Source organism: Cetorhinus maximus, chromosome 26 (assembly GCF_964194155.1).
Source record: "Cetorhinus maximus chromosome 26, sCetMax3.hap1.1, whole genome shotgun sequence".
NCBI lineage: Eukaryota > Metazoa > Chordata > Chondrichthyes > Lamniformes > Cetorhinidae > Cetorhinus > Cetorhinus maximus.
Window position 1 is genome coordinate 16634939 of NC_135904.1, and position 26002 is coordinate 16660940.

A 26002-nucleotide genomic window follows, 5' to 3' on the forward strand; every position below is an offset into this window, starting at 1 on the left:
GAAGAGGAGTCTGGAGACACTCTCCCTGAAGTCCCGTCACAGAGCTCCCCCTCACCCTCAAAGGTCGCCTCAGAGGCAGGGCTGCACTTGCCCCCTGATTCCACCCCCTGCCACCAGTCGGGCAGGGCAGCACTTAAACCTGACCCTCGCACCCTCCCCACCCCCCGGCACCCCTGAAGACTTGTAAAGCAACAGGCGACCCTGGCGAGCTCTGCAGAACGTTGCTGTGCACTCACCTCCAGTCCACCCAAAGTGCAGGCCGCCAGGTGCACGTCGCCTCTGTGCCGTTGTGAAACATGGAAACACATCAGTGTGCTTTCCCACCGATGTGGACAGACGATCCAGCAGGGGGTGCAAGAGCTTAGCGGGATGACCTGGTAATGATGTATTACAATGAGGTTCCCGACGACCCTTGGCGGGAAACGTGGCCCGCCATCGCCGGACTGAGCGGGCTATTGTGACCTGTCTCCCCGCCGCCCTGAACCCGAATGCACCACATTGTCTGCTCACACCACCTATCGCGCCTGCCGCCAGCGGGCACGGAAGATTCCGCCCCTAAAGCACCAGCAATGTATCGGTGAGTAGGGAGAGGCTTCAAACCCAATTGAGATTTATTCCGACTCTTTTTCTTCCTGCTGTTCACATTAATTGAAGCATCAGATGCCACTTCTGCCCTTTCAGCTTTCAGCCCTCACCCGTATTAACACAGACAGGACATAAAACTGCTGATGACTGGTTATCTTCTTAAGGGCCTCTTACCTGTACTTTAGATTTAGAGATAAAAACTAATGTTTGAATCCAAGCCGGTATCTAAAACGTTGAGGTGAATCCTATCAATGCAATTAAGCTCATGGATGTCCTTAGTAACATGTTGTTTGCTGGTGTGTTTCTGTTTTCATGGTTGTGCTGCACGTTTCTAAGAACCTTGACCCCAATTATTTTCATGCAGCCATACCTCGTTATGGGGGCCAGGACAGTCCTTGTTTGACAACATTGATGAGATTAGCAGAGAATTATGTTACTGCCCTGATCGGAACTATAAGACAATTTTCACTACTTATTTGACGTTTCCTTTTCCATCTTCTATCGCTCACTAGGTGGCAGTGCAATGAGGGGAAATCAACGGGGAGGCCCAAATTCATTCTATTGTTACAATGAAAAGTGAACAATTAATTAAGGTTTAATCCAATTGGTAAAAAATTATAACTTCTGTCTCCATTTTGTTTTAGGCAGCAGTCTGAATAATGATTTTGCTATTCCCATTTACACCTCCTCTAGGCCTATCTCTTGTTTCATAACTTGGTCCATTATCATCTCTTTTTGCCTTCCACCATCATCCCTGTTGTCACTTAATCTCTCCTGCTTTCTAGTGTATTATCAACATTTCCTTCAGTTTTCCATCTCCCCACACTTCCCTTGGCTCTGCACTTGCTTAAAACCTGTCACATCTCTAACTTTTGTGCAGTTCTGATGAAAGGTCGGTAACTTGGCTTCTCCATCCACAGATGCTGTCTGATCTCCTGAATATTTTCAACATTTCCTGTTTTTATTTCAAATTTCCTTCATTCCCAGTCATTTGCTTTTGATGAAGTATCTGTTCTGACAATGCTTTGGATTGAATACAAATGGCAAATATCTGGCTGGACGGTATAATGACAATGGCTTTGAAAGCAGGCAAATAGTCAGTGGTGCCTTTTAATACTCCCCCACACCCCCTCCCAGGATCTATCTGAGAATGCAGCATTTCTCCCCACCATGATACATTGTAATATATGCACATGATAATACCAGTGCACAAAGGGAAAAGGCACTAAGCAAGATGCTGGTGATCCTCGTACTTAGGTAAACTGATCAATTTTGATCGGCCTCCTTCTGTGCTGTAATGACTCTGTCGGAATTTATCGCAGGCGATGGGGGTTTTCCCTGCCAGTTGGCAAGCCAACGTCCCATGTTGCCTCCTTTCGGGAAGTCCCGCCGAATTAAGTGCCCATTAGGCCAACCAGAGGCCGGCAGCTGTCCATTCCAGACATTAGCACTGGAGCGCTGACAGCTGCCGGCAATGCACCCACCAGAGGCCTTGGGTTAGCGAGGTACCCAAGCCATAGGTGAGTTGAGGCCAGGATAGGGGTGGGGGTTGTGATGGGCTCTCTGTGGGCCCCCGTCCTGCCTGATGCCAGGTCCCTCAATCAGTCAGAGCTTTTTAGACTTCCTGCATGGTGACGCCCCTGCCCATTGCTCATTGAATAGCAGTGGTGGCAAGGGGATGAGGCCCTTAAGTGGGCATAAATTTACCTCTGTGGTGGATGAAGGAATCTGCCTGTAGCACCCCCTGTGGCAGGTTAGGGAATCTGCCTGTAGTGCCCCCTATGGTGGGTGAAAGGATATACCTGTAGCACCCCATTTGGTGCATCAGGGAAACTGCCTGTAGCGCCACCTGTCATGGGTTAGGGAATCAGAATTGCTGTAACCCATTTGGCCCATTGGGTTTGCAGCGGCTCTCTGAATGAGTATTTCACCTGGTGCCATTCTCCTGCCTTCTCCACATAACCTTGTACATTGTTTCTTTTCAAATAATCATCTAATTCCCTCTTGAATGGCTTGATTGAACCTGCCTCGACCACACTCTCAGGCAGTGCATTCCAAACCCTAACCATTCACTGTGTGAAAAAGTTCTCTCACATGTCGCTTTTGCTTCTTTTACCAATTGCCTTAAATCTGTGCCCTCTGGTTCTCCATCCTTCCACCAATGGGAGCAGTTTCTCCCTAACACACCACAGGGGGCGCTAAAGGCAATTTCCCTAACCTGCCACTGTGCTACAGGCAGATTCCCTTACCCAACACTGGGGGGGCCTACAAGTAGAATCCTTCACCACCCACACTGTCCAGGCTCCTCATGATTTTGAATACTGCTATCAAATCTCCTCTCAGCTTTCTTTTCTCCAAGGAAAAGAGTCCCAACTTCTCCAACCTATCATCATAACTGAAGTTTCTCATTTCTGGAATCTGCCTATAGTGCCCCTTGTGGCAGATTAGGAGATCTGCCTGTAGCACCCCCTGTGGTGGGTTAAGGAACTTGCCTGTAGTGCCCCATGTGGTGGGTGAAGGATTCTACTTGTAGGCCCCCCAGTGTTGGGTAAGGGAGCCCAACTGTCGCACAGTGGCAGGTTAGGGAAATTGCCTTTAGCGCCCCCTGTGGCATGTTAGGGAATTTGGCTGTAGCATCCCCTGTGCTGGGTGAAGCAATCTGCTTGAGGCTCCCCAGTGGCGGGTTAGGGGATCTGCCTATAGTCCCCCTTGTGGTGTGCAATGGAATCTGCCTGGACTGCCCCTTGTGGTGTGTGAGGGCATCTGCCTGGAGAGCCCGTAACAGTGGTTTATGGAATATGCCTGCATCACCCCTCATGGCAGGTTCAGGAATCTGCCTTTAGTGCCCCCTGTGGCAGGTTAGGAAATCTGCCTGGTAGGTTAGGGAACCTAAAGTAGGCCATTTAGGACTGAGATGAAGAATTTCTTCACTCAGAAGGTGTCAAATCTTTGGTATTCTCTACCCTAGAAGCCTGTGGAGGCTCAGTCATTGGGTATGTTCAAGACAGAGATGGATAGATTTCTAGTTATTAGAGATATCAAGGGATTATGGGGAAAATGGCGTTGAGGTAGAAGATGAGCCAGGATCAAGTTGAATGACAGGACAGGCTCAAGGGGCTGAATGGCCTGCTCCTGCTCCTATTTCCGATATAATCTGCCTGGAGCGCCCTTTGTGGCGAGTGAAGGTATCTGCCTGGAGCGCCTCCTGTGGCGAGTAAAGGTGTCTGCCTGGAGCGCCCCCTGTGGCGAGTGAAGGAACCTGCCTAGAGCGCCCCCTCTGGCCCGGAGCAGCAGCAAACACTTTTTCCCCTCCTCGGCGCTTTTTGCCGTATTCGGGCGTTGCCGCGCGACGAGTGCCGTAAAATGATCCCGCGGTTTGCGGCTCCGGTTGTCTTTGCGACTCGGCAAGATGGCGGACATGGCGGATTTATTTGGCAGCGACGCGGACAGCGAACCCGACCAGAAAGGTAAGAGGCGCCCGTGGGGCTTTGAAAACTGCACTGTCCCGGGTTGGGGTCTTGGTACAAGCGCGGGTTCTGCCACCTCCCCCCTTCGGATTTACTCACTTAACCGAGGCGGTTTCCACCAGCAGCTCGGGGAGGCCGAGAAGGTTCGATTCCTTTGGAGATTAAAAGATGCTCAGACTCTTGGAGACTCATTTTAAAGGAGCCGTGTTTGTTGTCTTTTCACTGAATGAGGGCCTGTTGGGGTTGGACCATCCCCCGGTTGCCCTGTCTCAATCTCTCCCGAACCCTGAAGCCAATTCCACTCAATCTGTCAAGACCTGAGCCGCCAACACCACAAAAAACAGGTGACGGAAGCTGGAATTTTGTCTATAAACCACCCCCCCAACTGTTTCACCCCCCCCAACTGTTTCACCCCCCCCAACTGTTTCACCCCCCCCAACTGTTTCACCCCCCCCCAACTGTTTCACCCCCCCCCAACTGTTTCACCCCCCCCCAACTGTTTCACCCCCCCCCAACTGTTTCACCCCCCCCAACTGTTTCACCCCCCCCCAACTGTTTCACCCCCCCCAACTGTTTCACCCCCCCCAACTGTTTCACCCCCCCCAACTGTTTCACCCCCCCCAACTGTTTCACCCCCCCCAACTGTTTCACCCCCCCCCCAACTGTTTCACCCCCCCCCAACTGTTTCACCCCCCCCCAACTGTTTCACCCCCCCCCCAACTGTTTCACCCCCCCCCCAACTGTTTCACCCCCCCCCCAACTGTTTCACCCCCCCCCCAACTGTTTCACCCCCCCCCAACTGTTTCACCCCCCCCCAACTGTTTCACCCCCCCCCAACTGTTTCACCCCCCCCCAACTGTTTCACCCCCCCCCCAACTGTTTCATCCCACCCACCACAACTGTTTCATTCCCCTCCCCCCCCCCAATGACTCCAGTCTCGCACCACGATTGACTCTCAATTACCTTATGAAGGGGTTTGCGAGCTGCTCACCTACCAGCAAGTTGGCCCACCAGCTTCTAAGGGCAATTTGTAATACACGTAAACCTTGTGTTTGTCGCACATTTTGAGAGAATAAAAGTTCAAGGGTTCAACAAGATATTCATTACATTAAGATAGCATATATTTTTGGACTGCTCATTCCTCTGATTTGTGCAACAATATTACTTAAAATAAATGCTATTGCCCCCCCCCCCCCCCCCCCCCGCCGGCCCTCTATAGTCTGTTTTCTTATTAACTTGAATGCAAAAGAACTGTAGTGCATTGCATATGCAGAGGGATTAAACAATTACAGTAGTACAGTCCCCAACAGGTTATGGTGCTGGGCCAACCACCCAGAGGCAATGAGTTCCAATCACACCATAATAAATAACAAAATTCAATTCAACTAATTTGATAATTGTGAGCCAGTACCAGTACAGGTCTTGTAGTGTAGCAGTAATGACCCTACCTCTGGGCCAGAAGCTCCAGGAAGCACTTCAGGATTTGATAGCCACAGAAGAATTTTTTTTATTCATTCGTGGGATGTTGGCATCACTGGCTAGGCCAGCATTTATTGCCTGTCCCTAATTGCCCTTGTTCAGAGGGCAGTTAAGATAAGAGTCAACCACATTGTTATAGGTCTGGAGTCGCATGTCGGCCAGACCAGGTAAGGATGGCAGATTTCCTTCCCTAAAAGCGCATTAGTGAACCAGATGGGTTTTTACAACAATTGACTGTGGTTTCATGGTCATCATTAGACTTTTAATTCCAGATTTTTATTGAATTCAAATTCCACCATCTGCCGTGGCAGGATTTGAACTCAGGCCCCCAGAGCATTCCCTGGGCCTCTGGATTACTAGTCCAGCGGCAATACTACTACACCATCACCTCCCCTGAGGCGCATGCATTCATAATGTGGCCAAACAGGTTGATTATCAGTGAGTAAATCTTTCAAATACGTCTGATGGCAGGCAGTAAGAGTGGGAGAGTTTCCCAGCCATACTGCAGAAGCAATGACAAACCACTGCACAGCCTCGCCAAACATAACCATTGACCGATCCAATGGAAGTTGATGATCGCCAATGGCCTCTTAGGGCATGGTACCTGAAGAAGGAGGAAGAGAGCCACTACCAGGAAAAATTGTCATGAATGTTGCTGTTTTGGAAAAACTCAAGCATAATATTCACCAGGGAAGGGAATGTCTTGAATGTGAATTACATTATATGGTTGATTCTTAATTTTAACATGATAATTAGGAGCTGGCAATAAATACTAATGTGCCATGCACAATCCAATCATTTTTAAAAAAAAAAATCTCTGCCATCTCCATTAGAACATCCTGCCTGTGAGATCTAGGCTTAATGGGTGAGGAATTCAGTGCATGGTAGGATAAAGATCTGAATTATTTCTGCCAATTATTTATGTGGCACACTGTTCAACCCTCTCATTCATTTGCAGGAAATGTTCCACCCTAAAGGAGTTTCTTCAGAGTCCACAGACACTAGTTTTTGTGTATGCAGCCTCTTTTAGAGAAAGTTTTTTGACTGATTTCACCATTCTTAGCTATTTGTGCTAATTGATGTCCAAATTTTATTGTCTTTTTCCATTAACGTAATGCGACCCAGCTCTGTTGAGTTGGGAAATGAACATTACCTATGCGCTGGTTAAGGATGAATAAAAGGATATAAGAGATATTGTTTTTTCACACCTACTAATAAGAATCCTGCAGGGAAGGGGTAGTTGAAAATAATTCAGCAAATCTATTTTACTCTAGTGTTTTACGTGGTTGAGACACTATTTCTTTCTATTGCGGATGTGGATGAGACAAGTATTCTACAGAATTTTTGGTTTTGCGCAATGGCTGAGGTTGTTTGCTGTTCTATTAAAGCCAATGTACAGTGGTTCTCCATGCTTATCAAGGCTGCATTGTTTATGATTTAGGCTCCTAAGCTTTAGGAACATATGAAAACAGTGAACAAGTCCAGCTAGCCTGTCTTTTTGTGCTGTTGCTTCATTGTATTAGAATCAAACAACACAAAGGCTAGTATATTAATGTCACAATATCTTTCCATCTGAGTACAGGGATGAAACTGAACCAGACTGATTTGTTTGTTCCACAGATTTTGACTCGGGATCTGGATCAGGCTCTGATTCAGAGCAGGAACAAGCAGCATCAGAAAGCAATCCTTCAGGGAGCGAGAGTGAAAGGGAAGATGGGAATGAAGATGAAAATGGGAGAGAGGCTGCAAAGCCTAGCAATAAAGAGTTATTTGGAGAGGACAGTGAGGATGAAGTACACTCAAGACACAGTGGAAGTGATGACAGATCTGATAACCAGTCCATAGCTTCAGGACACTCTGATCAAGATGTCCAGCATTCAGAGACAGAGCAGCAAAGTGGCTCTGAAGAACAACAGTTTGACAATGAAGATGACGACAATCGCTCTGATGCAGGCAGCATGCATTCCGATGCAGGCAGTGTGGGTTCTGATGCTGCCAGTGCACACTCTGATGCTGCCAGTGCACACTCTGATGCTGCCAGTGCACACTCTGATGCTGCCAGTGCGCACTCTGATGCTGCCAGTGCGCACTCTGATGCTGCCAGTGCGCACTCTGATGCTGCCAGTGCGCACTCTGATGCTGCCAGTGCACACTCTGATGCTGCCAGTGCACACTCTGATGCTGCCAGTGCGCACTCTGATGCTGGCAGTACCTGTTCTGATGCTGGGAGCGCCCGTTCCGATGCTGGCAGCATCCAGTCTGATGCTGGCAGCATGCGATCCCGCTCCGAAGCTGGCAACGTCCATTCAGATGCCGGCAGCGCCCATTCCCGGTCTGATGTCGCCAGTAATCATTCCCACTCTGATGCTGCCAGTAACCAATCAGATGCTGAGGCTTCTGGAAAGGAGATGCACTCTGAGAATGAGAAATGGGAGAGAGAATCCAGAAGTGACCAATCAGATGAAGAGGAAAAACTGCATCATTCAGACGAGGAACAGCACCTTTCAGATGATGAGCAGGAACATAAATCAGGTAAATTATTCGGCATAAACTAGGATTGATGTGTTACTGGTCTGTATGGCTCAGGTACTCATTGGGCAAGTTTGTTGAGCCATTGGTACAGCCCAGTTTAAGCTAACTTAAGTGAAATGTCATGTCAGGGGAACCCTGTGAGTCGTGTTGGTTAAACATGTTGATCGCCACAAGAAGCAACAACAGTTTTATTTGTATGTTGCTTTCCAGTTCCCCATTTATAGTTTCAAGTTCTTCCAAGTGATGATCAGCTTTGCAAAAGAAGTTTTGAGGTCTTGCTAGGTTTTGGTTAAAACTGAGAATATTGCTTCATTATTTCCCTTTCTAATACTTGCGTGGTCCCAGAAATATGGAGTTTAAATTTTTTTTACCTTTCATGGTATCATAATACAGTGATAGAGCCGTTTGACATACCATTTTAATTGCATCGAAGATTCAGCAAGAATAAGTGAAATAAGTAACCTGTGTGAGGAAGTCTGTGAGCCAGTATTTATATTTCTAATTGTTTGAGATCATTCCAATTTATTGAGAATCTGTCTAATGACAGAACTCAGCTTCTTTCATTTTCCAATTGGATATCAGTTGCTCTAATCAGTTTTCAATATTTTAAATTAGTGAAATATGGCCAAATTTTTTACAAAAAGTTCATAGCTTTAATATTTACAATCTCATATATTGGAAAATCACGCTCTGAATTTGATTGTGAGCAGTCCTGCTCTTGTTATATTGCTTCTATAATTGAACTTTCCTTGAAAATGACTATGTAAGGAAGGTGAGCATCAATATCAATAAGTTTCTAAGTCAAATGCTTGTCTTTTAAGCTGTTCTCCATTTCAATTTCAGTTTCTGCAAGAGACAGTGACAGTGAAGATGAAGTAATTAGACAAAAACCAAAGAAAATAATTGCTTCAGATTCTGATTCTGACAGTGATGCAAAAGATAAAGGTAACATTACTATAGATATTTTAACCTTCTGTTGAAAATATTTTGTTCACAAACTTTCAGTACTTTAAGAAAAGAATTATACCAGTATATTGGTGTTACTAGCAATACACCACTGTGCAATCTTTTCCTAAATATATTGGTGTTGTAAATGTGCTGCAGATAAAATAGAAGGAGATGATCTTTTTGGGGGTGCAGATGACATTTCATCTGACAGCGACGGTGAGAAGCCTCCCACTCCAGGCCAACCTGTAGTAAGTATTTGTTAAACATTTCCAATAAATCTGTTTTCCATTTTCTAGACTGCTACTAATACTGCAGAAACTAGGAAACTTTTAGTTGAACTTCCTCTAATTTAATTTGAATACAAATTTTACAAATTTTAAATTTTATGTTGTGCTAAACTATGCCATAATTACACATAGAATTATATAGCACAGAAACTGGCCATTCAGCCTAACCAGTCCAAGCCAGCATTGTGCTGCATTCGAGCTTCATCTCATCCTTCCTCATCTAACTCTGTCAGCAAAACCCTCTATTCCCTTTTCCCCCATATGGTTATCTTGCTTCCCCTAAAATGCACCAACTCTATTCACCTCAGCTAATCTCTATGGTAGCAAGCTTCACATTCTCAGCACTCGGGTAAAGACATTTCTTCAGAATTTCTAATTTGATTTCTTGGTAACTATCGTATTAGTGACCCCTGGTTTTGTTGTTCCCCACAAGTGGAAACATTCTGTGCCTACTGTTATCAAAATCTTTCATAATTTTAAAATGAGAAGGATAATTGTATAGATGGGAGCACTGGGAATTGAATAAAAATGAAGATAAGCAATGTTGAATTTGTACAAGACATTGGCCAGGCCACAGTCAGATTATATGTACAGGAATGATTCTTTAAAATTATACTAGGAAGGAGAGCTTATAGTTATAAAGAAAGGGTTATTATAGCTGGGTGAATAGAAGTTTAAGATTAAGAGGCTTACAGAAAATAATTGTTTCCACTGGCTGCTAGTTTTTTAATTAGTGGGTCTTGGAATCTGGATTCTCACTATAAAACCAAGGGGAAATGTTAGATTGGCATTGCACAAAGTTACATTACACCTTTTTGAATAGTGACGTTGTTGCACTGCTCTTTTAGACTTTTAGCTAGTTTGTATGTCAAATTGAAAGTTAGGGATGACAGTTTAATTGTTTTTACCATTCTGGTGACTTTTTGTATTCATCAAAAGTGAGGAATGTTAGTACTGGGAAATGGAACACTCTTCACTTTGCACACTCAGTCTCAGCATCAAGTACTCTCGGTTTGGGAAAATGGTAAGACCAGATGAAGAACAAGGTACATTCCATTGACCCTGAGAAACCTATTTCAACCCACAACCTTAAAGGAGTCCTGCTAAAGAACATGTATGAATGATTCATTTTTCTGGGTAATTGCTAAATCAGTGCAGTTTTATAAAATGTGCGAGTACCCACTAGGAGCTAGGTGCTGATAGACAGAGAGAGAGAGAGAGAGACCTCACCTCTTTAGTCTGGATTGTGTTGCAATCCAATTTTGACAGATGAATAGTTCTTTTAATTGTTTACAGCTAGCTAATTTAAATATGAAATCTATGGTTTTAGTCACATAATATGCAAATACTAGAGAAAGCTAAGGGTCTACATAACAGTGAATATGTCTTAAAATTCTGCCAGTAGAATGTTGCATTAGTGGCCTGCAATATCAAGACCAATTGGTGTTTGTTTTTTTGTTGTAATGTTCCCCTCTTCCCTGAAAAAATAATGTGAAGCACCAGAAAGACTTTCAGGCTTTTTTTTTTTATTATTTGTTCACGGGATGTGGGCATCACTGACAAGATCAGCATTTATCACCCATCCCTTAGTGCCCTTGAAAAGATGATGGTGAGCTACCTTCTTAAACCACTGAAGTCCTTGTGGTGATTCTACTTTGTTATAGTGGTTTGGTACAACTGAGTAGCTTGTCAAACCATCCCAGGAGGCAATAAAGAGTTAACCACATTGCTGTGAGTCTGGAGTCACATATAAAGGCCAAACCTGGTCAAATTAACATATTTCCTTCCCAAAAGGACATTAGTGAACCAGGTGGGCTTTTACAACAACCTGGTGGTTTCATGGCCATCATATTTTTATTCCAGATTTGAAAAAAAATTAACAATTTAAATTCCCCAGTTTCCTTTGTGCAATATGAACTCATGTCTTTGGATCATTAGTTCAGACCTTTGGATTACTAGTCCAGTAACATAACTGTTATGCCACTCTACCCTAATTAACAGTCTGAGAGACTGTGGCATGAATGCTCCTTCAATAGTCATAACCACCTTCATACCAGCTGATAGGGTAGTTCGTCCCATACAGCAGGAGACTTTTATAGGCTTCCACAAGTCATATGATAAGGGGGTGGGCCACCCATACGCAACGGATGAGAATATCTGGCTGGATGTCAACCCAGAATTATAGAGCTGGAGTCCCGGTCTCCACTGCCTGGGACTTTATGGAGTGGAGTTTAAGCCTTGCATCCATGTGACTTGGGGGTGGCAATGCTACCACTAAACCAAAGGCTCTCTCACTGTTTTGTGTTGATATACTTTTAGAACCAACTGTTGCCTACTGCCCTACCACACCAGCTGCCGCACCCCCCCAAGCTTAATGGTTTCCTTTTTGCTTCAGGATGAGTATGGCATGGATCAGGACCATCAAGAAGAAGAACCAATCCCAGAAACACGGATAGAAGTAGAGATTCCTAAAGTGAACACCGATTTGGGAAATGACTTGTATTTTGTTAAACTACCTAACTTTCTTAGCGTGGAGCCCAGGTACGTCAAACTTGTATGTTGGCATCTTCTCAAATATTAGTATGATTGTACTGGCCAGATATCTTACCCAGTTTTGATCACAGCATAAATGCAAAGGATTATTTGGCCCATCTTAGCTCATCCAGAAATATTTTTACAGCTCTTTCCTTCAAGATGGTATCCAATTGCTTCTTGATTAATTTCAGAGTTTTCCCCTCCACTATTCTACTCAGAAATCCATTCAATATGTTGCATAAAGAAGAACTTGCTGACATAAGGTTACGTGTTAGTTACCTCCTTTTAAGGCCGAAATCCAAGATATCTCCACTTTCTTTACTCAGTCCTCTGATGTTAGAGATCAGTCTTCTAGCTCTTCTCTGGATTGTCTCCAGGGCTGAAGTGTCCCACTTATTGTTTTTGTGGCCATAGGTGGACATAGCACTCAAGACATGCTCTAACATAGGAATAGAAGTAGACCATTTAGCCCCTCGAGTTTCCACCATGCAGTGTGATCATGGCTGATCCTCAATCCAACTCCTTGTATTGCCTTTACCCATATCCCTTAATACCTTTGGTTAGTAAAAAATTATCAATCTTGGATTAAAAATGAACAGTTGATCTACCATCAATTGCCATTTACTGAAGAGAGTTTCAATCTTCTGGATTGACCTTTGTGCAATCTTCTGGATTGACCTTAATTTCACTCCTGAAAGGTTTGGCTCTAATTTTTTAACTATGCCCCTCTAGCCCAACCAGTGGAAATAGTCTCTCTGTACCTTATCAGTTTCCCTTAATAACTCAAAAACTTTATCAGATCACCCCACCCAAATCTTGTAAATTCCAGAGAATAAACCCTACTTTGTGTAACCTCCCCTTTTAATTCAGGTTAACATAGTCCATGTATCATTTTGAAAAACCTGTGTTGCACTCCATCATGGACCAAGATATCCTTCCTATGGTGTGGTGCCCAGAACTGCTCATGGTACTCCAGGTGTGATCTAACCAGGGTTTAGTATAGCTGTAGTATAACTTCTACCTTTTTGATTATTTTCCGTACCTGTTCATGACATTTTAATGATCTGTGTACATGGAACCTCAAGTCTCTTTGGACCTCCACTGTTTCAAATTTGGCAACGTTTAGAAAGTACTCTGTTCTAGCCTTTTTAGGCCCAAAGTGGATGATCTTACACATGCTGACGTTAAAATCCATTTGCTCCAGTTTTTGCCCATTCACCTAACCTATTGCAAAATTGCTTTGCAATTTTCATACAATGTCACCTTTCTTTGTCTAATCAGCAAGTTTGAATACTTCCTTTCTGCCTCATCACCTAACAGTCATTAGAAGCAGCCTGTGCCAGTATGCATCAAGACCTGGACAATATTCAGGCTTGGGCTAATAAGTGGGAGATAACATAGATGCCACACAAGTGCCAGGCAATGACCATCTCCAACAAGAGAGAATCTAAGTATCTCCTTTTGACATTAAATGGCATTGCCTTTGCTGAATCCCCCACTATCAACATCCTGGGGACTAGCCATATAAATATTGTGGCTACAAGAGCAGGTTAGAGGCTGGAAATTTCCACAACAATTCTGTGAGAAGTAACTCACCTTCTGACGCCCCAAAGCCTGTCCACCATTTACAAGGCACAAGGCCTTCTCCGGAGGTCTCCAGGATCACAGATGCCAGTCTTCAGCCAATTCAATTCACTCCACGTGATATCAAGAAACGGCTAAAGGCACTAGATACTGCAAAGGCTACAGGCCCTGATAATATTCCGGCAATAGTACTGAAGGCTTGTGCTCCAGAACTTGCTGCGCCCCTAGCCAAGCTGCTCCAGTACAACTACAACACAACCTGGCTATGTGGAAAATTGCCCACACGTGTCCTGTACACAAAAAGCAGCACAAATCCAACCTGGCCAATTACCACTCCATCAGTCTACTCTCGATCATCAGTAAAGTAATGGAAGGGGTCATCAAGAGTGCTATCAAGCTGCACTTCCTTAGCAATAACCTCTCACTGAGGCCCAGATTGGGTTCCCCCAGGGCCCCTCAGCTTCTGACCTCATTACAGCCTTGGTTCAAACATGGACAAAAGAGCTGAACTCCCGAGATGAGGTGAGAGTGACTGCCCTTGACATCAAGGCAGCATTTGACCAAATGTGGCATCACGGAGCCCTAGCAAAACTGGAGTCAATGGGAATCAGGGGGAAAATTCTCCACTGGTTGGAGTCATACCTAACACAAAGGAAGATGGTTGTGATTACTGGAGGTCAGTCATCTCAGCTCCAGGACATCAATGCAGGAGTTCCTCAGGGTAGTGTCAGAAGTGGGGATGTTTGCTGATGATTGCACAATGTTCATCACCATTCGAGACTCCTCGGATACTGAAGCGACCCATGTCCAGATGCAGCGAGACCTGGACAATATCCAGGCTTGGGTTGACAAATGGTAAGTAACATTCGCACCACACAAGTGTCAGGCAATGACCATCTCTAGCATGAGAGATTCCAACCATCGCCCGTTGATGTTCAATGGCATTATTATCACTGAATTCCCCACTATCAACATCCTGGGGGTTACCGTTGACCAGAAACTGAACTGGACTAGCTATATAAATACTATGGCTACAAGAGCAGGTCAGAGGCTAAGAATCCTGCGACGAGTAACTCACCTCCTGACTTCCCAAAGCCTGTCCACCATCTACAAGACACAAGTCAGGAGTGTGATGGAATACTCCCCACTTGCCTGGATGAGTGCAGCTCCCACAACACTTAAGAAGCTTGACACCGCCCAGGACAAAGCAGCCCGCTTGATTGGCCCCACATCCACAAACATTCACTCCCTTCACCACCGATGCACGGTAGCAGCAGTGTGTAGCATCTACAAGATGCACTGCAGGAATTCACCAAGGCTCCTTTGACAGCACCTTCCAAACCCATGACCACTACCGTCTAGGATGACAAGGGCAGCAGATAGATGGGAACACCACCACCTAGAAGTTCCCCTCCAAGTCACTCACCATCCTGACTTGGAAATATATCGGCCGTTCCTTCACTGTCGCTGGGTCTCCAAACTGGAATTCCCTCCCTAACAACACTGTGGGTGTACCTACACCAGATGGACTACAACGGTTCAAGAAGGCAGCTCACCACTGCCTTCAAGGGCAACTCAAGATGGGCAATAAATGCTGGCCCAGCCAGCGAAACCCAAATCCCATGAACGAATGAAAAAAAACAACATAAACACATGAATAATTGAGGCCCCAAAACACATCCTTGCAGAACGCCATGAGTCACAGCCAATTAGTGTCTCTGCCCATCATCCCTACTTTTTTTGGAAAGGAGACACCAGAACAGTTTACATTGTGAACCTGACTTGCATTCTCCTAATTTGGCCTTTGAGCCAGGAGGTTTAACTCCCATTTCAGAGACTTGAGTGCATAATCCAGGCTTACACTTCAGTGCTGAATATGCTTCACTGTTGGAGATGCCATCTTTCAGATGAGACATTAAACTGAGGTCTCATCTATCCTGTAAAGTGGATGTAAAAGATCCCATGGCGCTGATCAAAGGAGAGCAGGGGAGTTCTCTGAGAGACCTGGCCATCTTTATCCCTCAACCTCATTACAACAGTTACTACACTTCAAAAATACTTCATTGGCTGTAAATTGCTTTGAAAATTCTGGTGGTCTAGAAAAGTGCGATATAAATGCAAGTTTTTATTTTTCTTTTCAACCAGTGTTACAACAAAAGTAGACTCTCTAGCCACGTGCACCAATGTTGTTTGTAGGACCTTGCTGTGTGCAAATTGGCTGCTGCACCTCCCAACATTTCAATATTGAGTAGTGACTGCAATTCAGTAGGGGCTCAGTCGGCTGCAAAGCACTTTTGGACATCCTAAGATCATGAAAGCCACAATGTAAATGCAAGTCCTTTCCGTTATAGTTCAGCATTTTATTGACTTTGGTGATTATTGCTCCATGGTGATTGGACATGTTGAATACTGAATCTACTAAAACCTTTAATTCCATTTCAGCTCCATCCTTAGCTATTTAAACACTATTCAAAAGTGTAAACATTTTAGTATCTCTGTCCTGCAATACAGGTACTCCTAACACATATATTCGTACCACCTTCACTTGCAACATGATGTAAGTATAGGTGCTGACACGAGTAAACTATGAGATAAGATAAAGGAAACATTTCCTTTATTAAATGACATTGGTTAATGTCAAATGTTCTTTTGCACTTTTCACTTGTTTTGTGATAAAGTTAAAACTTATTTCTGGTTGCTTTGACCTTCTATAAAACTATTTATACTTTGCTATGCTCTCCAACAGTTAGCTGAAATCAATTCAAGTCTGAATCTATCTGGAGCAGACTGACTGACTTCATGGTTTTGTGACTCCCCTGTCAATTTGCAGGGTCCATCAGAATTATTGCACGTATTTCAGAGCCACCTTGCTTGAGCACATACTTTAATAACCATGGTTGTTTGTAGTAATTTTTAAAATTATAGTCTTTCTGTGTGGGCTTTTGTTTTAGGCCATTTGATCCCCAATACTATGAAGATGAATTTGAAGATGAGGAAATGTTGGATGAAGAAGGGAGAACAAGACTTAAACTAAAGGTAAAGCCTACTCTGTAGGACAAGTAGTAAACTCACCTGATTGCTAAGATTTTGCTGCATGTGTTTTGTTTTAGAGGGTGTGGTGGGGATTATACTTTCTCATCAAGGTAGTGCCAGAGTTATTGACATCTTCTATTGAATTTTTGCTTTCTGACCTTAGGTTGAAAACACAATTCGCTGGCGAGCACATAAAGATGAAGAGGGAAATGAAACTCGTGAAAGTAATGCTCGAATAGTAAAATGGTCAGATGGAAGGTTGGTAATACAGACTAAAATATCTCTGACCAAGGCTACAGGAGCTGCATGACTTACTATTTTGTCATGCAACTTGAATGTATTCTGATTTCTTATGAAGATCTTGATTTAAATTTGCTAATTATTATTTGTCACGCATCCATGCACTAAAAAAATGCTGAACATACAGTCTGCTCATTCAACCTGCATTGATAGTTGTGACTCTAGCAATGTAAAGGGAAATCTACTTTCTTTAAAAGCAAAAACAAATGTGTGTGTTCATGTGTGCATGTAATTGTGTGTGTCTAGGAGAGAGAGTGTGAAGCAGAGATAGATATTTTGATTGGTCAACTTTTGACATTGAGTCTCCCATCAGTAGGAGCAATTAAAAGGCTTAATTGTCTCTTTCAAAAGTAATGCATTTATAGAAATGCATGGACCTAATGATGCAGGTATACTGCACCTACCGGTTTTACACATTTGATTTTGATTTCAATTTATGCTGCCCACTTTCAAGGCTCTGAAATCAAGTGGGGACAGAGCAAAGCTCTGAACATAAGTACTTAAAAGTATGTACTGAACTCTGCTCACAAGCTAGTGAAAGTTTTAATGTTAAGAAACAGATATTGGAAAAAATGACTCTTTTGCCAACAATGCAAACTGAAAAGTGGTCTCGGTGATCACCAGGGCTCTTTTTAGTCTTTTATATTTAAAGAGTTGACTTTGCTTTGGTTGCAGACATTATTATGTGTTACTGATACTGAAAGCGCCTCACATAACTGCACTATTAAATACAAATTCTTTTTCTGAATTTGACGAAGTACAAAAAAAAATTTTAATGTTATCTTTAAGCAGCAGTACTGCTAATGAAGAATTGCATTGCTCTCCAGTTACCATGAACTATTTTGGGGTCCTGACAAAACCACTGTGTGAATGTATTCCTCCTAATTGAGAATGATATTACAAAAGCAACATTACTGTCTGAACATCATCATTATAATTTTAATTAGGAATGTATGAATAGGAGTGGGCCTGTTCCACCATTCATTGAGATCATGGCTGATCTGCATCTTTAACTTCATCCGCCTGCCTTGGCTTTTTACTCTGGGCTAGCAAAAATCTATCAGTCTCAGATTCAGAAGTGTTAACTGAGCTAACATCAACTGTTTTTAGTGGGAGAGAGTTCCACAATTCTGCTGCCCTTTGCATTACATAAAGGAAGACAATTCTAAAATGTTACAATTCAGGGTACCTAGTGGCTCAGCAGGTTGGTTCACTAGTATGATATATTGTACATTGCGGTTTAGGGGATGCAGGAGAGGAGCTGGGGAATTCCCTATCTGGTGGGTACACAGCTTTGAAGAGTTGGCAGGCAGCTGTGTCAAGTGTCAAATGGCAATCAGCTCTTTCAGCAACACAGTTGCATTGCATCCTAGTGTTTATTGTAGAGTAGTACTGCTGGGTTACCTGCTCGTCATCTTTGCAATGCAATGATGTGGGTATGTTGGAGCCTATTTAAAAGGGAGCAGAGAAGCAACTTCGTTTTTGAAATGTTGGCAGGATTTTTTGTTATTGTTTTGGTGAATGAAATCAGAATTAGATAGGAATCTGACAATGGCAGGTTTTTGTCAACAACTGGATTCAAGGTTATTAGGAACCAAGGAAATAGCGTAGCCAGGTAGGCTAGCTTGATCAACAATCTTCTGTCGGAATAAATTAATTTCTTGAACACATGATTGGCTCCCCAAAGAATAATAGCTGTGTTAATGAACTTGAGTATTGCTGAAAAGAGAGACATGTCGTCGAAGCTTTTTGTCTTGCACTCATCAGGACAAATGCAAGAATACCAAATTTCAAGCATTCACAACAATTTATACTACAGGAGCAAAGGGTGCCGATTGGTTGGAAAATCAACTCTGATTGGCCGAAGTCACCACTTCTGGACCTGAAAAGTGTCCAGTTTACCTCAAATTATCCTGGAATGCCAAAGTATCTTAAAAATTTGTGCAACAGGTTAAACATGCCGTTACACGCTGCTGCTATGCGATGGTGATGTGAATGGCATTTTCTACTAATACAATGTTGCCGTCAATGCACAAAGACATTCTTCCCACCACACAATTGAGCAAAGTCGTGTATGAATTTCACTGTCAATTTGATGCCAGGTACGTAGGCCCTATGCCCCAACGATTGGCTGATCGAGTCAAAAAACATGATCCTCCAGCTGTTCATAATAGCCAGATTGCAGACTGTACTTAACCAGCCCATGATTGGGCAGAATTTGCTGAAGAATCTTGAGTGCACTGATAGCTACACTAACAACCAATTTAAAATAATCAGGCAAGCTTGTAACATGGCTCATTTAGGCTTGTTAAAAGTGAGGTACATCCAGACGCATGGACACGTTCTCTGCAAACAAAAGGAATATGATCAAGCCTTGTGCCTTTTTTGAATTACCAGGAAGCTTGGGGAGCCTAAAGTTCCCATTGCTTTCTCCATGGCAACGCCTTGGCCAATCAGAATTGACTTGCCAACAAATCCACAGCCCTTTTCTCCTGTGGTATAAATTGTTGTGATTGTTTGTTTGAAATTTGGCACTCTTGTGTCTGTTCCAATGAATGCAAAACAACAAACTTTCTCTCTGCTCTAATGGTAAAGTTCGATGACCTGTGAATTTCTGTGCTATTTCGAGGCACAAAAGCTGTCTGTGCGTACAACGTTCAAATAATGGTAATTTATTTTCTTGTAGTATGTCCTTACATCTCGGAAATGAAGTTTTTGATGTCTACAAGGCTCCGCTTCAAGGGGATCATAACCATCTGTTTATTAGGCAGGGAACTGGTTTGCAAGGTCAGGCAGTCTTCAAAACCAAGCTTACCTTCAGGTATGTTGAACCCTCACGAATTGAAAATATAAAACTTAAGTAGGTTTCTAAGAAACTGTAGTGAAAACGTGATGTGAGTAATGCACCATGGCTTTATCAAAAGAATGTTTATCTTGAGTGGAAGTATTTGGTAAGGATAAAGTTACTTTAAAAAAAAAAGCTGCTCTGACGATGGAAACAGTTTTATATGAAAAATAGCCTTAAAATATGTCTGTATTTTAGTTCTATAATCTAATCAGGTTAAATGCTAATAATACCCATTGTATTAAATTGTGCAAATTAAAGGAAACAAATGTCCCCTTTATCAGGCCATTTAGAAGATTAAGTCAACATCTATGTTTACCATTATAAAGTGGTGATTCTGTAATATCAAAAATGTTACACTGGCCGTAAGCCATACTTCCAAGTTTAGAGGTTTTCCAAACCACCTCTGAAAGTGCAACTTCTGCACCAATTCCCACCCCAACATCATAATATTCTATCCATCACTTTGGGAGTCTCCACAGTTGCTAAAGCTCTTTAGTACTTACCCACGTGCCCACTCTTGGTATATGAATTTAAATAGCTAGCACTGGTAGGCTGTTTGACTGACCACTGGGAGCCCAGGCTTATACTTTCCTCATCTGATATCTGTATGTGCACTTTCCAGCTGATAGCCAGTGGATTATAATTCAGAGTGAGTGCCCAAGCTGGTTATACTTCTCTGTCTGAAGCCCATTATGATGCTGTAATTACTGTCCCATCTGAAATCAGTACCTCTGAGTTGTATAGCATATTTATCCTCAAGGCTATAAAGTGAATTTACCAGTTTTTATGGTTAAAAAATACCCTTTTTGTAAAAAGAGCAGTACTAAATCATCTTTATCCCAATGTATCACAGGCCTCACTCCACAGACAGTGCTACCCACAGGAAGATGACCCTGTCTCTGGCAGATAGGTGTTCAAAAACACAAAAGATTCGAATCCTTCCCATGGCTGGCAGAGACCCTGAATCCCAGCGTTCTGAAATGATAAAGGTAGATAAACCTGACTATACACTAATGAAAATGATTGAAACCAAGATGCCCTCTCTTAAAGCATTTGCATTAATGGGATAAATAGTATTGTTATCAATGGAGCGAGTATCCACATGTGCATTTGTAACTACACAGAAATACTTTGAAGTGACATAGAAACGTAAAAGCAACTTTTGATCTTGACAGAAAGAGGAGGAGCGCCTTAAGGCTTCTATTCGAAGAGAGTCTCAGCAACGCAGAATGAGAGAGAAGCAGAGTCAGCGAGGTCTTAGCTCCTCCTACCTGGAACCTGACCGGTATGATGAGGAGGAAGAAGGTGATGAGACCATTAGCCTCGCAGCCATCAAGAACAAGTACAAGGGAGGAGTTAGAGGTATGGAAAATGATCAAGATCTTTGTATACCGAGCTGTTCGTTCTCACAGATGTATGGCACTGTTCTTTTATGGCAAAGCTTTCCACACCAACAGTGTGTTTCTTTTGCTGCTGGAAAAATATTGTGAATACAGTTTATTGTTTTAATTCTTTCCATAAAGTAGTACACCAATTTGTATGAATAGTCACTCTTGTGTACAAGTGGGATTGTGGATGATGCAAATCCTATCTTAGGTTCCGAGTCTTGAACCTGTGGTTACAAATAAGTAATATATGTAGATTATTTTTAAATACTGAAATCGATAATACTTTCACCACGGAAAGAACCACATAATGGGTGTTAAGTTATAAAAATGTCTCTCAAATGTAAAACATTTTCCCTCCACAATTAATAGCCAAAAGAAATTGCAGGAAGGTGTGGCTAATTCAGTTTCATTTGCAAGTCATCAATTGTGGGATAAGAGAAGTTCAGCCATTTTTAAAGCAGGATTTCCAACCCCAGTTTCCCATGAATAGTTTACTGAGAGGCTTTTGATGTTTAGATGTCATAAGAAGATTATCTTGATGGAAACAGCAGATCAGAAGAGTTGCTAAATTAAAACATTTTAGTGATATGATGTTGACAATTGACATTTTAAAAAATTCATTCTTGGGATGTGGGCGTCGCTGGCTAGGCCAGAATTTGTTACCCATCCCTAATTGTCCTTGAGAAGGTGGTGGTGAGCTGCCTTCTCGAACTGCTGCAGTCTGTGTGGTGTAGGTACACCCACCGCGCTGAAATGCTGAACATAGCAATCCTGATGTTTCTGAATGATTTTCATCTTCATTTTCAGTTGGGAATGGGGCAGTAGTGGACTGAAAATCGCGATGCAGCAATTACTGCCTTCTTCCTGCCCACTTCCAGCACTGCCTGTGATTTTTAGGACAAGCCACAAAATAGGAGCCTACTTAAAATACATAAATTACATTTCCATGCCCTACTTAGAACCCTGATGTAATTTTGTTTTTCCTCTACTTGGAGTGCACACTGCCTATTGGAAGAGCGCTTTGAATGGCCAAGCCAATAGATTTTATAGGGACTGCTGCAGCTTGGTCAGAAAAATAATAGAATAAAATCAATCTTTGCCAGTGGATTTTGTGGGAGAGTGAGGAGTATGAATGCTCATCCAGCCCACAAAAGACTTCCCACTTACTGCCAGCCACTTTTTGCCTGTCCCATACACCAATTGTATCTTGGCTCTGTGGAGGAGTCAGTGGATTTTCTGCCTCTGCCTCTATCTCCCATCCCCTCAATCAATGAACTGGCTGTCAGTGGTCTGTCAACACTAGCGGTTCACAGATATTATTGTAATGAGGCATGTCCATGAAAACAGTGCAGGGCTCCTGTTGCATCACCAGGCAGACATAGCAGACACCTCGCAAACCACCTGCTCGTTGTGGCATTTTAATTGAAAAATTACTCCTTCCGCCTAAGAATTCTGTTTATACTTATCTAACAGCACCTGGTATGAAAGAGGAATGAATGTCACCAAGAACATTACAAATATAATTATTTTATCTATACTTCAAAATACAGAACAGGTTCTAAGAAACTTGCATGCTGAAATTATGCTGACATTAGCATATGAGCACTTAATGCATTCATATGAAATTTCTCTGTCCACTTTTTTAACCATAGTCCATTTATATCCTGCAACATAATATTACCATTTCAGTTGCTATAATTATAATGGTAGCATACTAGACATATTAATTCAAATTCACATTCAGTTCACATCTACACATTTGGCTAATTATAGGATAGGATTAGGTCTGCATTGCAAGCCTGTAAATCTATATCTTTTAAAAACTTGCAGGTTAAAAGTAGGCTATCATTGTTCTAGAAGTCATGGCTGGTTTCCTGGAGTACATTACCTAGAAATTATTTTGGAGGAGCATGGTGGTTAATATGAAGACAAGAATAGGGCAGAGCAGGTACCAGAGATTGATGAAGAGGACAAGTAAGAATTGGGGAACTTGGGTCCAAGCAGGCAACCTGTGCTCGGAAATGGGGACACATTCAATTATCAGACCAGGGGTAGAGAGTTAGATGTGGCATGGCAGGAATTTAGGGTAATAGTTGATGAAAAAGGTAAACGTTATAATATATGAGGACTAGACTTTGGGGAGGGGGTTGCTTTCAGGCAATAGGTAACAGCGGAGTGGACTAGTTTGTGAGCAATTGAAGGAGTGAAGTTTCAATTTGAAGCCATAAACAGCAAATACTAATCTGGGAGCCACTGAGGGAGCAAAGTTCAGTTCAAGAGCCAGGTGAAGAGCAATGTTTGAATTAGATGTCAGAGCAATGGAGTATGGTCCAAAGGCAAGCACAGTTTCATTCAGTGAAGCAGCAGAAAACTAGAACTTGATTCAGGAGAACAGCAGAGTGGAGTTTGATCCAGGAAAAATGTGGAGAAGCAGATTAATGCTCAGGAGATGACGAATTTAGGTCCAGTCCAGGAGACAGGAAAAGAATGAAGTATACCCCAGAAGATGAACAGAGTAATGGCTGTGTCATTGATTATATTCAAGGCTGAATTAGATAGATTTTTGATAGACTAGAGAGTCAAGGGTTATGAGGGGGGCAGGCATGTTCTTACCGAATGGCCTACTGCTTCTAAATCCTATGTTCCTATCTCAGTTTAGGAATCCAGGAGGTAAGCAGGGACTTAGTAACATAGATGGTCCTGGTGAATAACAAAGTCCTTGTGGAAGAACTGTTCATTCAGTAGTCCCTGTTCTTTTATGATTGTAAGAACGGGATAGTGCTGGGTTTCAGCATAGCCTAATACACTCTGCTAATCCATTTTATCTTAAATCAGAATATTCAGTATCTGAAGCCATAAGATCACTTTAAAAATCTCTTCACATTTTAAAGGTAGGTGTCATAAGAATCTGGTTTAATTTGCCTATGTTTGTCTGTTTCAGAGGAGCGTGCTCGGATATATTCCTCAGATAGTGATGAGGGGTCTGATGATGACAAAGCACAGAGGCTCCTGAAAGCCAAGAAGCTTGACAGTGATGAGGTTTGTACAGTAAAATTGCATGCATAAATCCAAAGCATAAATGGGAATAGTTACTAGAGTTTTCAATAATGGGAGACAAATGGTATCCATCCCTATGTGTTGCTGAATGATTTTTATTTTAAAATGTTGACCAAGAGCTTGACACTTCTTATATTATTTAGAACAGAGATGAGGAGAAATTGCTTCGCTCAAAAGGTTAAGAAACTTTGGAATTCTCTACCCCAGAGGGTTGTGGGTGCTCCATCATTGAAAACATTTAAGGCTGGGATAGACATTTTTTTTTGTGTGTGTGTGTGTCTCAGGAAATCGAGGGATATGGGGAGCGGGCGGGAAAGTGGCGTTGAAGCCCAAGATCAGCCATAATTGCATTGAATACAGAGCAGGCTTGACAGGCCATATTGTCTACTCCTGCTCCTATTGCTTGTGTTATTATATTTTCACATTTAGATTATTTAGATTTCTGTGAATGACAAGTGGATCAATTTCTATCAAGTCAAAATGGTTAAACTATGTTGAGATTTTTAAATCCAGTTCTAAGTTTGGTGTATAATATTTTGCTGAAGGCTTGTGAGAATGCATTTTATGAATTTAATATATATCAATATATACATCAACCATGGATGTCAACTAAAAGATGTATTTTAATGGATACTGAATACTATTTTGCAAGGAAGCTGTCAACGTAATTTCACAAACAGTCACATATATGCGAATCTCACCCCTCACTGAAAAAATTAGCAGTGAATTAGGATAATATATTGACAGTTTACTCGCTCGATTGGACCGTTCAGCTCTCATTCAGATGAGCTGGATTTGAGCATTCTTTGCACTTGACTATATTATGTGATTTTTGATAGTCTTTAGCCAAGTGATGTTGATTATTCCATTTTGATTTGGGGGGAAATAAATTATTCTAGAGCTTCATTTTCCTTTGTGAATTTGTTTCCTGCCTGAACAGTCTATAACTATAGGAGGGAACCTTGGGTGCAAACTGTATAAACTAACAACTTAAAAACATTCTAAATATTGACCTTGAAAGAAGGATCTATGGGTTATGATAGCTTTAGCAAATGCAAAATATTGCACCTGATATTTTATTAAGAAGGTTGGACCTTTTATAATTCTGATCGCATTTATTCTATTACACAGTTAACTATTCAATAGCACTTAAGTATTTTTATAACATAGGTTCCAGATCTATTTAACAATTTAAAGAAAATTCAAAGTTTTCCACCTGGTATTTGTTGTCATTTGTAATGCCACCACTTTGGAAGGCAGCTGAACTTTCAAGAACCTCCCAAGTATTATACAAGTTACTCGCCAATCTTTATCTTCAGGATTTCCCTCAGAGCCAATAGCCAATGTATGCAGTTAATGTCAGTGCAGTGACAACTTAGTGTATCGGGAAGCCAGAACCAGCAGGTCCCTGTGGCCCTGAAATGAGCAGGTATTGCTCATTTGTATTTTGCATTGTGAGGACTTTGTCTTCTCTCCCCCCAACATAAAAGAACTACTTATATGAAATATATGGCTATTGAAATAATCCATTTGGTAGCTCTTTTGACGAGTTGCTTCACTGATTCTCATCACTGACTTAGAAAATACTTCACAGCATCGAGTTACCTGTTCTCCACATATAAGTATGATAAATGCTCATTCTATTGCACTTTCTCTACCCACACTGTTTCCCCTTTGCCACCACCTTTTCCCCCATTTAGGAAGCCGAACATTCTGGAAAGAGAAAAGCGGAGAATGATGATAAAGGTACCAGCAAAAGGGCAAAGAAGTATGTGATTAGTGATGAAGAGGAAGATGATGTTTAAGCTCTCCTAAGTGGACCAGATGGCTTGTATCGTCTGACATTAAATTGTACAGTTATTTTGTAAGTAGCTATGTTGTCTGATTTTTGGAAAATTTTGGTAGTAATTTGTAACTTGGTGGTTCAAAAAGATTCAAAAATTAAACTTTTTTTAAAAA

The 26002-nt window shown here is 42.3% G+C and overlaps 1 protein-coding gene across 1 annotated transcript; it reads left to right on the forward strand.

Moving 5' to 3' along the window:
• Positions 1 to 3919: 3919 nt before the first annotated feature.
• On the forward strand, positions 3920 to 26002 carry leo1 (LEO1 homolog, Paf1/RNA polymerase II complex component). Its single transcript, XM_078530263.1, has 12 exons — positions 3920 to 4052; positions 7152 to 8063; positions 8907 to 9008; positions 9168 to 9259; positions 11694 to 11839; positions 16369 to 16453; positions 16614 to 16708; positions 19437 to 19571; positions 20452 to 20587; positions 20774 to 20960; positions 23928 to 24025; positions 25744 to 26002. Exons 1-12 carry the CDS (start codon positions 3995 to 3997, stop codon positions 25846 to 25848), a joined length of 2151 nt encoding a protein of 716 aa, XP_078386389.1. The 5' UTR covers positions 3920 to 3994; the 3' UTR covers positions 25849 to 26002.